Source organism: Thermobia domestica, chromosome 3 (assembly GCF_964235325.1).
Source record: "Thermobia domestica chromosome 3, izTheDome1.hap1.1, whole genome shotgun sequence".
Classification (NCBI taxonomy): domain Eukaryota; kingdom Metazoa; phylum Arthropoda; class Insecta; order Zygentoma; family Lepismatidae; genus Thermobia; species Thermobia domestica.
Window position 1 is genome coordinate 254,813,732 of NC_137456.1, and position 15,952 is coordinate 254,829,683.

The 15,952-nt window shown below is 36.0% G+C and overlaps 1 protein-coding gene across 1 annotated transcript in view; it reads right to left on the reverse strand.

Moving 5' to 3' along the window:
* Positions 1-14,132, reverse strand: part of LOC145682198 (glycine receptor subunit alpha-4-like) — a 96,247-nt gene extending 82,115 nt beyond the window's left edge. Inside the window, exons 1-2 of the mRNA XM_081753781.1 lie at positions 14,128-14,132; positions 8,604-8,707 (exon numbers count right to left, since the gene is read on the reverse strand). Of these exons, the coding sequence (XP_081609907.1) occupies positions 8,604-8,707; positions 14,128-14,132 (109 nt within the window). The remainder of the gene's footprint in view (positions 1-8,603; positions 8,708-14,127) is intronic.
* Between the last annotated feature and the right edge of the window lie 1,820 nt (positions 14,133-15,952).

The following is a 15,952-nucleotide window of genomic DNA, read 5'->3' on the forward strand; positions in this document are numbered from 1 at the left end:
ATGTAAGAATTATTTGTTTAAAAAAAGATGTTTAAATTCATTATACAAATAACTAAAAGCGACAATTCCAGTGCTGCATATTTTTACAATTAAAATGAAATGCCAACTATACACAGTATGCGTTAGGAAGAAATTGTTACTTTTAAAACTTTTTTTGAATATGTTTGTAATCAATATTTTGCTTTTATAATAATATATTAGCTGAAATACCCATTCTTCCAAGGGGGAGGATCAGTTATATGCAATATATTTCAAGGTAAAGAAATGAGTAAAATAAATTAGAAAGAAAACGTCTTCGTTCCCCTGTAATTGGAATAAATAGCAATGCCTTCCGCGTTGTTCCTTTCAACATGGGTGAAATAAATATATAACGAAGAGCCAAAGGCGGCTTTTGGGTTGGGCGAACCGGGCCATTGCCAGGGGGGGGGGGGCCTCGCGCAAAGAAGGAAGCCACACATTAATTAAAGTATACGCAACAGCATATCATAATTTTAAAAATATATATACATGAGAGAAAATTACAAATCAAAAAAGTATTTATGTATTTTAGCCAACAAGATCAAAATATAACACAAACTTAATAAGGGTACGCAAAATAATATGTACTAATTATCCTAGTTGGCACTAAAATTTAAGTTGCTGTTTTGCACAGCTAAAACTGAAACTGTACACAAATAATCTGATAACCTTACAAAGAGTTTATAGATCAATATTTTAATGTATTGGATAGTATGCATTTGCAAAAGGTTTTCTTGAGATTTATAACAACAGACGGGTCAACTTGTATGTCTTTAGTACTTTAGTAAACGTCCAACATGAGAAACGTACGTGGAAGGAGAAAATTATAAAATGCTCTGTTCTTTAGCGATGTATAACTATCTTTTCTCCAATCTAAAGGTAGGCAATAATGATGTGAAGTCGGATTACAAAAAGAAGGACTTTTGGTTTAATTGTTGGTTTAAAATGTCCGAAGCGTTTCAGTTTGGATTCTTTAATTGCAGTGTCGCGTGAAGTCTGAAGGTTCGTACGTATTTTGGTTTATTGAGTGTGACTAGTTTAGAAACATGACTTCGCGTGATTGTGATATCGGCAGAGCCGTAGCTAGAGATTTCTGCGCCCGGGGCGAAGTAGAATTCAGCGCCCCTACACTCACTTTAGCAATCATTATATATATATATATATATATATATATATATATATATATATATATATGTGTGTGTGTGTGTGTGTGTGTGTGTGTGTGTGTGTAAGAAAAGCAACTTTTGTTGTTACGCTGAATTTTTATTAATCTTCTTGGAAAGGCCATTACAACAACCAAAAACGATCATTATGTATCCTTTTCCAAATAAGAGCTGTTTTCGAGAGTCTTATTTGGGACTTTTTGTTAAACTTGACAAAACTGCCTTTGGTTGTATACAAATTCGCTAGGAGAACAGTTATGGAAAGTTACTACTATTTACAACATTTCATACTATTGATAAGAAATGAAATTTTAATACATTAAAAACTACGTGCTTTTAAATTGTTCCAAATGGGTGACAGTATTAATTTCCAGTAATAATTGTAAACTTTTTAATTTTATTCTGTATGTGACCACATCAATAGTATGTTAATTTCGATCTCTTAACGTAAAAAATATTTTGTGAAATGTAATGGAAATTCAGAAGGATCCTTCTTTGTGAATTTCCAAATATTGATCGATGAAGGTGAAGAATATGTTCAATGTTTGTACTTAAAATCCAAAATATACTTTGGCTACTACATATGTCTGAAATTATAGTAATTACTTAATTTCTTAATGAATGAAAGTTTCGAATTTAAGGTACTTATTATTAATTAACATATTAAAATACACTAACACGTACATATATGAAGAATGTGTGTACTTATGTTTTGTATGTATGTAGATAGATAAAAAAATCACACAACTAGACACGCATACACAAAATAATATGGTGCCGATATAAAAAGTTGATGAAAAATGACCTCAATAAATTCCTCCAAATTGGAAGCATTTGATATGTCAATGGAATTTTAAAATAAATCATTGGTAGTGATTAGTGTGTGTAAAAAAGTCGAACTTCGTCGGGCTAAGTTCTGATCTCTTAAGCCCTTATTCTACAACTGCTTGAAGTTCGAAAATGTTATTGTTTCCCTCGTTTACTTTTATTTTTAATATTCCCGCGCAAACAGCAGCTTGAATGTGTCTCTTCACTCTTCTCACTTTCATACCTTCATTCTCAACGTCGCACAGTGGGGCCAAACCAGGCAATTCTTAGCAAAAACTCGAAGAATGAAGTAAAAGATTGACTTGATATAATTTGCTATAATGAAACCTTAATAGTGTACACATAAGATAGTGTGCAGGAAAAGAAGTGATAGCTATTTACAATGAATTCATGGGACGTGTAAATTTGGTTATCCACCGAAGCAGGAAAGGTGCTGCTTAGTGACAGAAGATAGGAAATTGACTTTGAATGTGACTATTCCTACATTGCGTGTAGATATTCCGTGACTGGTAAACATGGTGACACGACCGACATGTATGTATCGTTTTGTATATTTAGAATGTTGAGGTAATGTGTAATCAATAATCATATTTGGAATGATGTTAATATCAGTATCATATCCCTATGGTAATCCCCTACTTAATATCATATTTGGAAAATGCTGTGGTACTGAAAGCATATAAACTGTAGTCAAACGATAGAATGGCATTTTAGTAGAAAATATGGCATAATAATGTTATATCTGTGATTTTTTAATATATCGTAGCGGAAACATTGTTCTTACTGTATGCAAAGTGAATACCTGCACATATTTGCACTTTTGGGAAATATAGCGCATGAAAATGTTTGAGGAAAACCGCATTTTGGATGCAATGCTGCTTTTGAATTGAGGTGGGATGAATGTGAGAGCAAGTGTTAGATTATTAGACGTGTGATCCCTATGCACGCAGTGACAAAGTTAAATATAGATCGATTCTGGGAATTTTGCCGCCAAACCTAGGCTACTTGGTGCTTCGCCCCCTAGGACCCATCTTGTTACCAACATCCAATCATACTTCTCTGGCATTCGCCAACAGAACTAAACTCTAGTCAAACATGTGTGATTAATGGTGGCGATATTTTGAAACGTCAATGTTTGCCAAACAATCTATGGACCATAAGGTAGAACCATATTTAAAATGGTGTTGATCAATTCAGTATTGCGTTTTTTTTTTTTTTTTTTTTTTTTTTTTTTTTTTGTGATGCGATGCGTGCACAGAAGTGACATTGGAATCAACTGTAATGAGCCTCCGCTCGCTCCAGCTCAGAGTGTTCCAATCAAGCCTTGAAATCAGCCCACGTAATGCACGATGCAATATATGAAACAAGCTGAACAGGTTACTGATGCTTGTAAATCATAATATGTTTAATACATCTGATAATATATCGAGAACTTGTGAAGAGATAATTTTTATGTATTGAAGCGTCCTTGCATCTTCATTGTCATAACGAATCCTCCACAACTTGGAAATAATTTTGAGAAGCAAGAACTTTTCTTCAATTTTATTACTCTTCAGTTGTAAAAAGAATAAGAACACTTTTTCCTTTCATGCGTAAGAATGTAAGTCAATCGTAAGCTGCCAAATCAAAGCATATTGCCCACGCGTTTGTTTATGCCAATTATATAATCTGTTATATTATTTAGGCGCGAATATAAGGAATATTTCCTTTTATGATGTAACACTCTATGTTTTTGATAAAATAATGGTGAAATATCATTATTGTAGCCACTGCACACACCAAACTAATTGGTTTTCTTTCAATTTTCTGCTTCATATTGCGAATTCTTATTTTTGCCAAGAATTCAGTGCCTTGGCTCCACTGTGCGTCGTGATTAATCGGATTGGATAGGAAAAAAAAAAAAGAAATGAAATCTTTGATTTTTATGTCCCACGGTTATGCCGGTTAGGTTAAAGGAGACGGTGATGATGAGTAACGAATGAAATGGTGGAATGAAGAAAGTGGGAGGAAACGGGAGAACCCCGAGAAAACACACGCACGCGGTGTTTGTCCACCACAAAGTTCATTTGGCGGGGCTGGGATCGAATCCAGGACCCCAAGTACCAGAAGTGAACGCTCTACCACTGAACCCCCAGGGGTAGAAAAACGTTTTGAACTAAGCAAACTCATCACTGTCAAAACGCCGAAGACGACTTTGCTCGTTTCTGAGTTTGAAAATGCTCCTGCGTACACTATAAGTCATTACTCGGCACCTTGTATACCACATGTCATTAAGAAATCATCTATAACTCTTTAAGTAATAAGTAAAAACTTGTTGTGACTTATTTAAACTTTTGGATTGCGAGCGAAGCGAGCAAGAAAATTTTTAAGAAATCTACGTATTTCATTGATAACCGACAGCAATATTGATCTAATAAGGCGCCAATACTTTCTGGGGGCGACTCGTCTTTTATTCATGTCCAACACAACTTTTTCTTTCTCCTTGCTCGTTCGGCGCCCCCTTGTTGTCAGCGCCCGGGCCGGGCGCCCCGCTGGCCCTCCCTTAGCTACGGCTCTGGATATCGGTAGAAAATATGAAACAGAAGAAAGAAAAAAATATGAAAAAAATCCGGATCATTGTCCAAATATTTAAAAACTGAAAATCAAATTAAAGAAAAAAGTGTAGTGTGTGAATTCGTTGGCAAAACTGAGTGTGAGCATACAACGGCATTTGAAGTAGAAGCGGGACCCAGCAGCAGAGTTGAGGTACCACAGCCAATGAGGTACCAGCCACCACAGAGGAATCATCGCGTTCGTTCTCATCCGCAATTTCGCACTCATCAGCACAGTCACCAACAAATGAAAGTGTCTGTGAAGTGTCTAATGGACATGTGGAGAATGACCCAGGATTATGACCACAGAAAAAGAGTGACAAGGAGCGAACTTTGATAGTGTGTAAGAGCCCTATTCGAGCGAAAGTAGCTAGATGTGTTTCCCGTGAATGAAAATGGACGGCGTTTTAGTGAATTTCACTATATTAGAATTTTAAGTAATGGTGAGAAGAAAGACACACGTTGGATGATTTGTTACAAAGTAAAAGATGCAGTTTACTGTGTTTGTGTGTGTGTGTGTGTGTGTGAGAGAGAGAGAGAGAGAGAGAGTACAAGTTTTGGTTCGTATAGGGGAATGGGTGATTGGAAGCACCTTGATGATTATGTGAAATCTCTCGAAACAAACATGCTCCACAAAGAGTGTATATTAAAATGGTTAAATTTAGAAACAGGACTTAAACTCGCAAAAACTATCGACACCATGTCTCAGATTCAAATTGAAGCAGAAAAGGAGCGCTGAAAAGAAATTTTGGCAAGGTTGCTCGCAATCGTGCAATATTTAGCATTTCATAATTTACCATTCAGGGGAAACAAAGAGAAACTGGATTCAGATTCTAGCGGTAATTTTTTGGACCTGGTCAAGTTGATAGCTTTATTTGATGAAACCCTGCGATCCAAACCTGCGACAAGTGATAAGCAAAGAAGTTAAGAACCATTAGCTTGGAAAGAATATCCAAGATGAACTTATACAACTGCTAGCGACTAACGTCAAAGCTGAAAAATTGTGAAGAAAGTTATGTAGATTAAGTATTCTTCAATTATTGTTGACTGCACTCGAGATGTCGCTCGTGTGGAACAACTCTCACTAATATTGCGTTTTATTAACAAAAAAAGGCGAAATCGAGGAGAACTTTGTGGGTTTTATAGTTGTCAAGGTAACTACAGATGAAAGCGTATATTGGCATGTTTTTTTTTTCACCGAAATGAACAACTGGGACTATCAACGCAAAACTGTAGAGGCCAAGGCAATGATCAGTGGCGTATTTAGGGGGGTGGCTTCCAGGCTTAAGCCCCCCCGAAATCTTAGTATAGTAAAGTAAATGAAATATCTTGCAAAATTTTCACATTTCCAGGCAAAGCCCCCCACCGAAAGTTAGCAAAGCCCCTCCCGAAACAAAATCGTAAATACGTGACTGGCAACGATAATGGCGTAAACATGCGTGGAGAAAAAAGCGGCGTGCAAAGAATTCTTAATGTAAATCCCTTCGATTTTGTTGTACCCTGTTGCAGTCACAACTGGAACTTGGTGTTGGTAGACGTGGGAAGTTCCTGTGCACGTACAAAGTTCTTCTTTGGAATTATACAGAGACTGTACACACTTTGCTCAAGTGAAAGATGGACTATTCTTACAGAAATGTCCAAATTTCTTTGAAACCTCTCTGGGAAACAAAGTAGGAATGCAAAGTAGAATCCGTCAAAGCAGTCAGATACCAGGTAAACAGTGTGTGCGATGCACTGCAAAGTTTGTCTGAAAGAAGAAGACTGTGTTTTGGTCAGTGAGTTCCAGCCACTAGAAGCAGAAATAACAACTTACGAATTTGCCATCTTATCTATAATGTGTTACGAACTCTTTATAAATATTAATGTCCTTAGTAAAGTGTGGCAAGGTGAGAAAATTAACTTATAGGTGACAAGAAAGCACTTGAAAGTGCTTCAGAAATGACTTCAAGACTACCAGGAAAGTGGCTTTCATACAACCCCGCTAACAGCGAGAGATGTCGCGGAAGAAGTGAAAATTGAAACCACTTTTAAGACTATCACAAAAAGAAAGACAAATAAACAATTCTCTTACAAAGCTGAGAACGAGGACCAAGAGTCTGCAGAAGACTACTTTAAAATAGAATACTCCTATGTAATTATTGATACGATCCGACGAAGCTTTGAACTACGATTCGAAACGTTGAAGAAGCATGAACACACATTGGTTTTCTGTACCAGGTTTAAAATTTGATGGACATGAGCGGCGAAGACCTTATGAAGTGCTGCAAAAACTAAGAACAAACATTAACTGCCGGAGAAGAAAGTGACATAAATGAACTGGAACTGTACAAAGAATTGAAGATGTTCTCACTAGCCTTTGATGGCACAAATAAGCTACTATCAATGCTTAAAGATATAAGTGAAAACAAATTGGAGGAAATCTACCCTAATGCAGATACTAATGCTTTATGAATATTATGCACAATACCGGTTACCGTTGCATCCGCAAAGAGGATATTTTCAAGATAAAAACTCATAAAACATACCTACCTCAGAAGTACCATGTCTCAATAGAGACTGGCCGCTCTCTCCTTTTTCTTCATCGAAAACGACTGGCTCCTTATTTAAACTACAGTGCTTTGATAGAAGAATTCAGTCAACTGAAAAGTCGCAAAGCTTTTTTTAAAGTAACTCGAACAGGACCTCACAAGAAGAAAGGCCGCCTCTGCGAGACGCACAGTAAAAACGCGCGTGGGCAAAAAAATACGGGAAAATGTTCCTTATGCAAGGAACGTTTGAAAACATTTCAAAAGGTAGGCTATAACTATTAGCAGTTAATTTACAACAGCCAATACTGGGGGCAGATCAAGGAATTTTTCGGGCGCAGGTCTGAAAAATGAACTTGAGACATTTTTCGATATTTGGTTCCCTAATTTCTCTTGTGGACTGCAATGCTTCAAAATACGCATTGATCTCCGCCCTTCTGGAGGCGGCATTGAGGAAAGCAATGTTGTTCAACACGAGAGAATACAGGATTACCATGAACTGTAAACGCATACATTATCTGCAAAGAGTGGAGAAAGCACTCACAATATTCCTTTTTAGAGAAATTTTCAAACTTTCCTTTCCACAGCTTTTTGAATAAGCTCTTCATTAGGGACTAATTAATATACTTTACTCTTCATGAAGGGGCGAGCGACCATTTTTTTTTTTTTTTTTACTTTCCTATGAACATAATACATATTAAGTATGTAGTAATAACTTAAGAAAAAGATCAGTAAAAGCTTTAGGTTTCTTAATAAAAATAACTTTGTAGTACTCAGCAGCTGAAATACGTGTTGCAGGGGGCGAGTATGAGTAAATCGATGATCGATCGATCCAGGACGCAGTAAAACTAGTTACGCCACTGAGACTTACACGTTGCATTTGTCTGTTTTCTAACTAGCTGCCATGTTTTTCTTCTTAACTAAACTTGGGCTCTAATGTCATCAGAACTGTCACCAGTCTGCTTAGTGATCATAAAACTATGCATTACAAACTAGTATTGGTCATTTCGGACGTGTTACTTCTCATATTCCTCAACCCCATGTCTATGAGGGATAAAGTTTTCGATTCATGTACTACATTTTGACCCCCTTATTTCTTCATCTGCTGAAGAATTATCTGTGTACCAAGTTTGGTGCTTCTAGGTTACTTCTTTCTATGCGGGAAAACTGATGACATACAGACACATGCATTATTTATTATTATTATTATTATTATTATTATTATTATTATTATTATTATTATTATTATTATTATTATTATTATTATTATTATTATTATTATTATTAAAGAAGTGGTAGATAGAGCAATATCTGATAAAGCATATAAACAATGTTAAATACACTTTTAACATATTCATAAAGTGAGCTCTCATTTTAATCTAGCAGAGTTTGCTTTACGACTATCAGTTGGTTCCTGGTTGAAATGTATATTCACTTCTAGAAAAACAATATAAAACATTGTCAAATGCATTACTTACCATTGATTTTTGGTGGATAGGTTTGATTGTAGTCGGATGGTAGAAAATTACATGCCTTCAGCCCTTGGAAACCAGGTTCGCAGGAATTTACAGTTGTCACTGTTCTGTAAATATGATATAAAATAACAATATACTCTTATGAATGTTTACTCCATGTAGCAATGAACTTTTTATCATGTTTATATGTGCTCTTACTAATAATTAGCATTACATTGATATCCAAAACATATATATATTTCTCTTTACTTTTCGAAAAAATGGTCCACATTTGGTATGTATTTCATTTTAAAATGTGTTAAAATAAAGATTGTCTCATAATTCTGAATAATTCAATATATCAAATTAGTCACCTCAAAAAAAGAAATAACTGAATGCAAGATAGAATGTCCGCTTAATTGAGATGCCGGAAATAATTTTAGAAGTAAAGTAGAAACCTGCCTATTTTGTTTCAATTTGAGATAACTCATTTGCTATATTGGGTCAATTTACAGGTACAGCCAGCCACAAAAGCAATTCCCCCCCCCCCAAGCGCTCTAATTGAATTAATTGGGGTCCAGGTCTTTTGCAGTTGTGAGAACGCCTAGACACATGCAACCCAACTTACACGTAACTTTTCTCGCCACGTACAGCAGTTGGTAGCACTGAGTCAAGTCTGTATGGAAGTAAAATTGTGAGTAGATGACGCACGAAATATTTCTCTATACTCATATCAATCTCTGGTTCAGAGTGAGTTGTCCAATGAACATCATATGTTAATCTCAATATTGCTGTTTATGTAATGTATTTTTTCAATATATACTGTATAATCAAAGAAATAAAAAAACACTGATTACATATGAATCAGAAAATGCTTGAAAGTAGCTGAAAATATCAAATCTAGAACAACTGCTGGAAATAACTTTGTAAATGATTGCCTGCATTACCTTCTCCAATTCTCCTCATTCAAACATGATCTTCTTTCTGGAGGCGAGAAGATCTTGCTTATCACACTGAGTATACATTGAAATTGAAATTGAAACAAGAAAACTTGAAAAAGCTTCAACCTGGCCGGGACTCGAACCCGGGTCCGCCAAAAAGAAGTTCAATGCGCTAACCACTCACCCACCACGCCATTCAAACTTACACCCAAACTAATACCTACTTAAATCGTTTCATGGAAAAATATAAACAAGATGCTCAAATATAACAAAAACAAACAAATATAAACAAAATTATAAATAAGAAAATATAAGCAACTTGTATGAGTCTCTTAATGACTTACTCGATATTTCATTGTTTAACTAAAAAACAAGTTATATACACGTTCCTCAATGAAGAAAGTGTCACGAAATGTTCTTCAACTTGAGCCTACATCATCGGCAGAGCCATAACTTGTGGGAGCAGGGGGAACTGCCCCCAGAGAACATCCCCGCCATTCGAGGGGCCCCATTTTCAGACAAAATTTTATCACCCCATATACGATACGAACATGAAATTAGAAATGAAGCATCAAATAGGGTCGGTATATTACCTAAACAAAACAGCATCTTAAAGGTAAATAGAACAAAAATGAGTCGTGGATCCATTTCAGTGATATTTATTCGTATGGCTTTGAGATTTATCAATATTGTACCCTTAATAATTTGGCTATGTATGGAATGGGCCCAGGGAGTAACTAACGGAACCGCAGACCTTGCCGTGTGGGAGGGCCCAGAAGCTCCGGTGGACCCATAAAGACTAAGAGAAAGTTGGAGAGAGGAGGCCCAATAATTAGAAATCAACTTTTTCTAGGGGCCCAAATAAGCTTATTAATGCTTGCCGCTCCCCAGAAAAGAGTTGAGTTGATTTTGAGTTTAACGTCGCGTTCAGCAGCGACGCTTTATGAGATGTGGACCTACTGATTAACGTGGAATTCTAACCACCTGAGCTCCCGCCGGGAATTGAACCCGGGTCTCCCACGCCAAAGCCCCGTAGAAAAGAATCTAAGTTACGGCTCTGGTCATCAATTGCAGGGATGGTCCCGATTTACATTACATTTCGTCTTTAATATAACTTCTAATTTCCAAAGAAGATAAGACGACAGACATTGTTTTCACATTCTTTAAGTTGTATCAACACGTGTAGAAATAGACAGTTCTATGTTTATGTTCCATAACTACTAGTTTGTTTTCTTATATTCATATGAGGAGTTCGTGGCAAATTGAGGCCACATGATCATGAGGCGCAATCCAGTAGGGGTTCGAATTCCTCTGAAGAGCAAGGTCGGAATTTTAATAGTAGTCAGTATTTCTGTGTTTCTGTTCCTGTAGTGTTTGGAATACATCGAAAGCACATGAGCTGCCAGTGGCGAACAATACTCCAGTTCAGGCGATTTCTTAAAAAAAAATGTGAAAGCAGGAAACTCTCATTGCAGCTACTTGGGTTTAAATCCCGTCGTGGTAATTAGTAATTTTTCTGAATGGGAAGATAATGTTTATGTAATTGGTATTATAATTATGTTATTTATTATTATTATTATTATTATTATTATTATTATTATTATTATTATTATTATTATTATTATTATTATTATTATTATTATTATTATTACCACAATGGAAAGAAAAAGTAACATAGTCGAAGCTATTCATAGGAACAGAAAAGATATAGAGTTTGTCAGATGTTTCTTAGGTTTACACATGAACGCAATAAAATTATTACGTTTATGGATTTGAGATAGAATTATCATTTTATGACAACAAGAAATGGAATATAAAGATTTGTTAGCTGATAACAGTAATTCATTTTGTTTCGCCCTTCTTCTAGGTAGAAAGGTGAGGTGACATCTTAAATAGGATCATTCTCGTGACTAGCGTTGTAAGTTCGATCACAATTTACAATTTGTGCATAGCTACGAACAGTTCCTTGGAACTCATTTTTGGCCCATACTACAGCAGTAAGGACATGTTTAGCCCTTATGTATTCATCAATTCTTGTCCAAACACGATACTTGCCAGACAGTTACGAAGGTTGATACAGATGACATAATTTTCTGTTAATGGCGTTTCACCTGTAAAGGAAGTTGTCTCAACTCTTAGACTCAGAGAAATTGAATATTTTTCATGTTAGTATACATCAGAAGTATTAGTTTTGTAGATTGTAAAAATTTACTGAGTTGCCACACCCGGAATCGGACTCGCGTCCCCAACACTACGAAACTAACGCTGAAGCTACTACTCAAAGACATCACTGTTCTGGAAGAAGGAAAAAACGGAGCTCTAGTGAATTCAGTAATGACACACTTTTACGATTCCAGTGTAATAATGCTGAAACTTTCTGATTTCAGTCATGATAAAATAGTAAAGTATTATGCAGAAAGAATAGTCCAGAGAAGTCAAATTTAAATTGACAACTCATATGTACGGAGGCGCTGCCATATGCTCCCGCTTCGGGTCCTGATTTTTCACGGCGCGGCATTGGATAGATACATATATTGATTGGTATCTGGTGTTTCAGGGCACTGGCTTATTTTTTAAGTTAATTAATGTAATGAACCTTCCTCAGTACCTTCCTATTTTATGCGTTTTACTCACTGTTACAGTTTTTCCACTAAATCTTTGAGAAGAGGGACAACAACACAGAAACATGGAGGACAGCAAAATTCGCAAACACTATTCGCGCGTTCTTCCCTTGCCTGAAGTAAAACTATAAAATATGGTGAACATGCAATTTTTGGTCTTCTATTTTCTATGTGGTGTCAAATCGAGAGTTGGAGTGGGTCACTGGGTCGTGGGTCAACAGCATGTGACCCACTGCGACCCATCATCCACCGTGATCTACTCTTACGCACCACCCACCGTGACCCACCACTCACTATGACGCACTCTGACACACGACCCTCTTTGCTCGCTGCATTGTAGACAGCATTTTCTGGCGCAAAACGCCAATGAACCACAAAATTACTCCCCCAAAATATGTTAAATCGCCTATATGAGTCATTTGATTACAATAACGTGAGTCTAAAAAACACTAAAATAAAGTACCAGAAAAGTACCTCGGAAGGGGCTCCAACCACCAACCTTACGATTACTGCGCGGGTGTTCTTCTGAATTCGCCACGTAGGCGATGAGGGAAAAAGGGATTCAGATCGTTTTAATTTGGTCAATCAGAATGCTCCTTTAACCGTATATATGAGACGATAACTGTTTGGGATAAGATCAAATGCGTTCGCCATGTAATTTTATAACAAAATGACGCGTGTCTATTAACTTTATTTCATAGTTCTCCCATACTCACTTTCTAATGATCGACGACAGTTGCCATCTAAATTCATACAAGTATCGCACTCAAGATTTTTCAATTCATGATGTTGAGGCAGAGGTTATTCTAGACCCCCGTAGCTCACTTTAGGAACAATTCGTCAGGAAAAAATAATATATAACAATAACCGCATGCACATGATTGGCGATAGTTCGTGTTGGTCCCATCGCGATTCTCCGCGATTTATCGAAGGAACGCAGACCAAAACGAAGTCCTCCCTGCGAGGCGGTGGTAACTTTCACACTCCGACGTGAGATATCTGTTTCGACTCGATGAAACTCTGCCGGCAGTTAGGCACTAGCAGCAATCCTTCGACTCGTCTCTATATTGACGATCGACGTTTATCCGCAAGTGGGCCACTAGGTGTTGGCGACGTTTAGGGCGTGGAATAGGTCAATTTTTCATATAGCCTCGCTGCTGAAAGGGACGTTAAACTCAAAATCAACCCAAACAAAAAATACAGTGCTTCGCATCATATGTCCATATATGCTTACCATGCGCTTTATAATAACTGTTAAAAGCTTGTTTATTATATGGAGCGCTTAGAACACAGGGCAATCAACCCATAAAGTTGTGAGAACAATGGACATAAAATTTGTAATGTAAGCTTCTGTATGTTGGACTAAGTACCTTGATTTGGGACTTTCAAATTTCATCCGCTTCTCCACTGAGAAGTATCGATAATTCAACAAGGAAATAATTAGACAATGATAATTTAATTGAAATTAATCGTAAGTTTGCCCATGACAAACACTTTACCATTTTATATCGTAAAGGTCAGATCCATTATTATTGTAACAGAGCGGTGTTTGAGGGATTGACCGTAGAAATTCAAACTCCGATTAGTTAGAATTGGTCAAGTTTTCACGCCATCTCTGATCAAATCTATAAAACCAAACCAAACAAAGAGGGATACTACTACACAAAACGCTCAACATCTTAGCTATTCATGACAAACTATTGCATAATCCGAATAACTCTAGTATATCCACAAACCATCATTCGTCATATTTTACCGAAATACGTCATGACTTTTTTGATAACCTAATATTTGAAATGATGTTAATACGCAAAGTTCATTGATATCATCACTTATTCACTTATTCTCTTATGATCATCACAAGCTTTAGGGTACTTCTCGTAGATATAGAAAGGTGACTTGTGGGGGCAGGGGGTCACTTCCCCCACCCCAAGGGAAGCTCCCCGCCGTTCAAGGGGTTCCCATTTTAAGGCAAAATGGTCTTACTCCATATGCGTTACGAAAATGAAATTATAAGTGAAGCATCAAACAGGTTCACTACATCACATAAACAGAACAGAACACTAAAAGTAAATAAAACAATAATGAGTCATGGACCCATTTTAGTGAACAAATGTATACTATTAGGGGCACCAGAAATTATATATATTTGTATATTATTGTCAGATTTGTCAATATGGTCCCCTTAATTATTTTGTCGTGTATGGAACGAGCCCAGAAGCGTAATTAACGATCTCGCAGACCTTGGTGTGCGGGAGATTCCAAGAGTTTCAGATATACTCTAATCTTATTGGCCGATAGAGATAGGACATAGAAGAGTCATGACCTACATATAGTTGAAATTAAGGCAGTGGCCTAGTGTTCTAAGACAACGTTCTAGTAATGAAAATACTTTTTGGCGTGAGTTCAAACCTTGCCCAAGGATTTTTTTAACTTTTCATAACACTTTTTTCATTAAAATAAGCTTGCAGTTCTACTATACGGATCCATAGTAAAAGTAATAACAATAATAATAATAATAATAATAATAATAATAATAATAATAATAATAATAATAATAATATTAATAATAATAATAATAATAATAATAATAATAAGTAGAAGTATATTGTTCATATTGTTTATGTAGGATACTTAAAGGAAGTACTTGAAACTACACACAGCATTTGGCTCGATTTTATTCGTTTTGACTCGATTCGAATAGAAACTCGACTCAAATTCGAGTCAAGTTGGAGAAAATGTTTTCGAGCTGAGTTTTGGAGTCGAGATCAAAGATGTCTGTTTTGATCGAGTCGAGTTTGAGTGAAAACTCGCTCGAACTCGTTCGTGCCCAACCCTACAATTCTTCTTTACCTTCTAGTTTCCAAAGAAGAAAAGACGATAGAAATTATTTTCACATTCCCTGAGTTATATTAACACGCGTAGAAATAGTGTGTGCTATAATTATCTAACATAACTTCCAGTTTATTTTCTTATCTTTGTCTGAGGAATTGATGGCAAAGTGTGAGAGCAGAGAATTGCAATTACAGTCACCCGGGTTCGAATCTCGGTGTGGCATTTATTTTTTCTTGATTGGAAGGTATATGTTACGTAATTAATATTGTAATTCTGTTATTCCTATTATTATTATTATTATTATTATTATTATTATTATTATTATTATTATTATTATTATTATTATTATTATTGCAAAGTCGAGACTTGGCTACATATTTTATATTTTATGAATTTTCTGATTGAACTTCACGTATTTTTGTTAAATGAAAAACTCACACCATTGAAGGGGTGCTTGGCGGAAAGAAATATAATCCTTTTGCTTTTTATTTGTTTACTTGCATCCTACACCAAGCCTGGATGCTATATTTCACCTTTCTATATCTACGGGAAGTACTCTAAAGTTGTGATGATCATAAGATAGTAAGTGAATAAGTGCTGATATCAATGAACTTAAATGCGTATTAACAACATTTAAAGTAAGTCATGACATATTTTCGTAAAATATGACAAATGATGATTTGTGGATATACTGGAATTATTCGGTTCATTAAATAGTTATGTCATGAATAGCTAAGATGTTGAGCGTTTTGTGTACTAGTATCGCTCTTTGTTTGGTTTGGGTTTACAGATTTGACAACACATAGAAGATGGAAGACCAAAAATTACATATTCTCCATATTTTATTGTTTTACCTTAGGCAAAGGAAGAACGCACGAATAGTGTTCGTGATTTTTACTCTCCTCAAGGTTTGTGTGTTTTTGTCCCTCTTCTTAAAGAGTTAATGGGAAAACTGTAGAGCTGTAAAAGTGAAAAA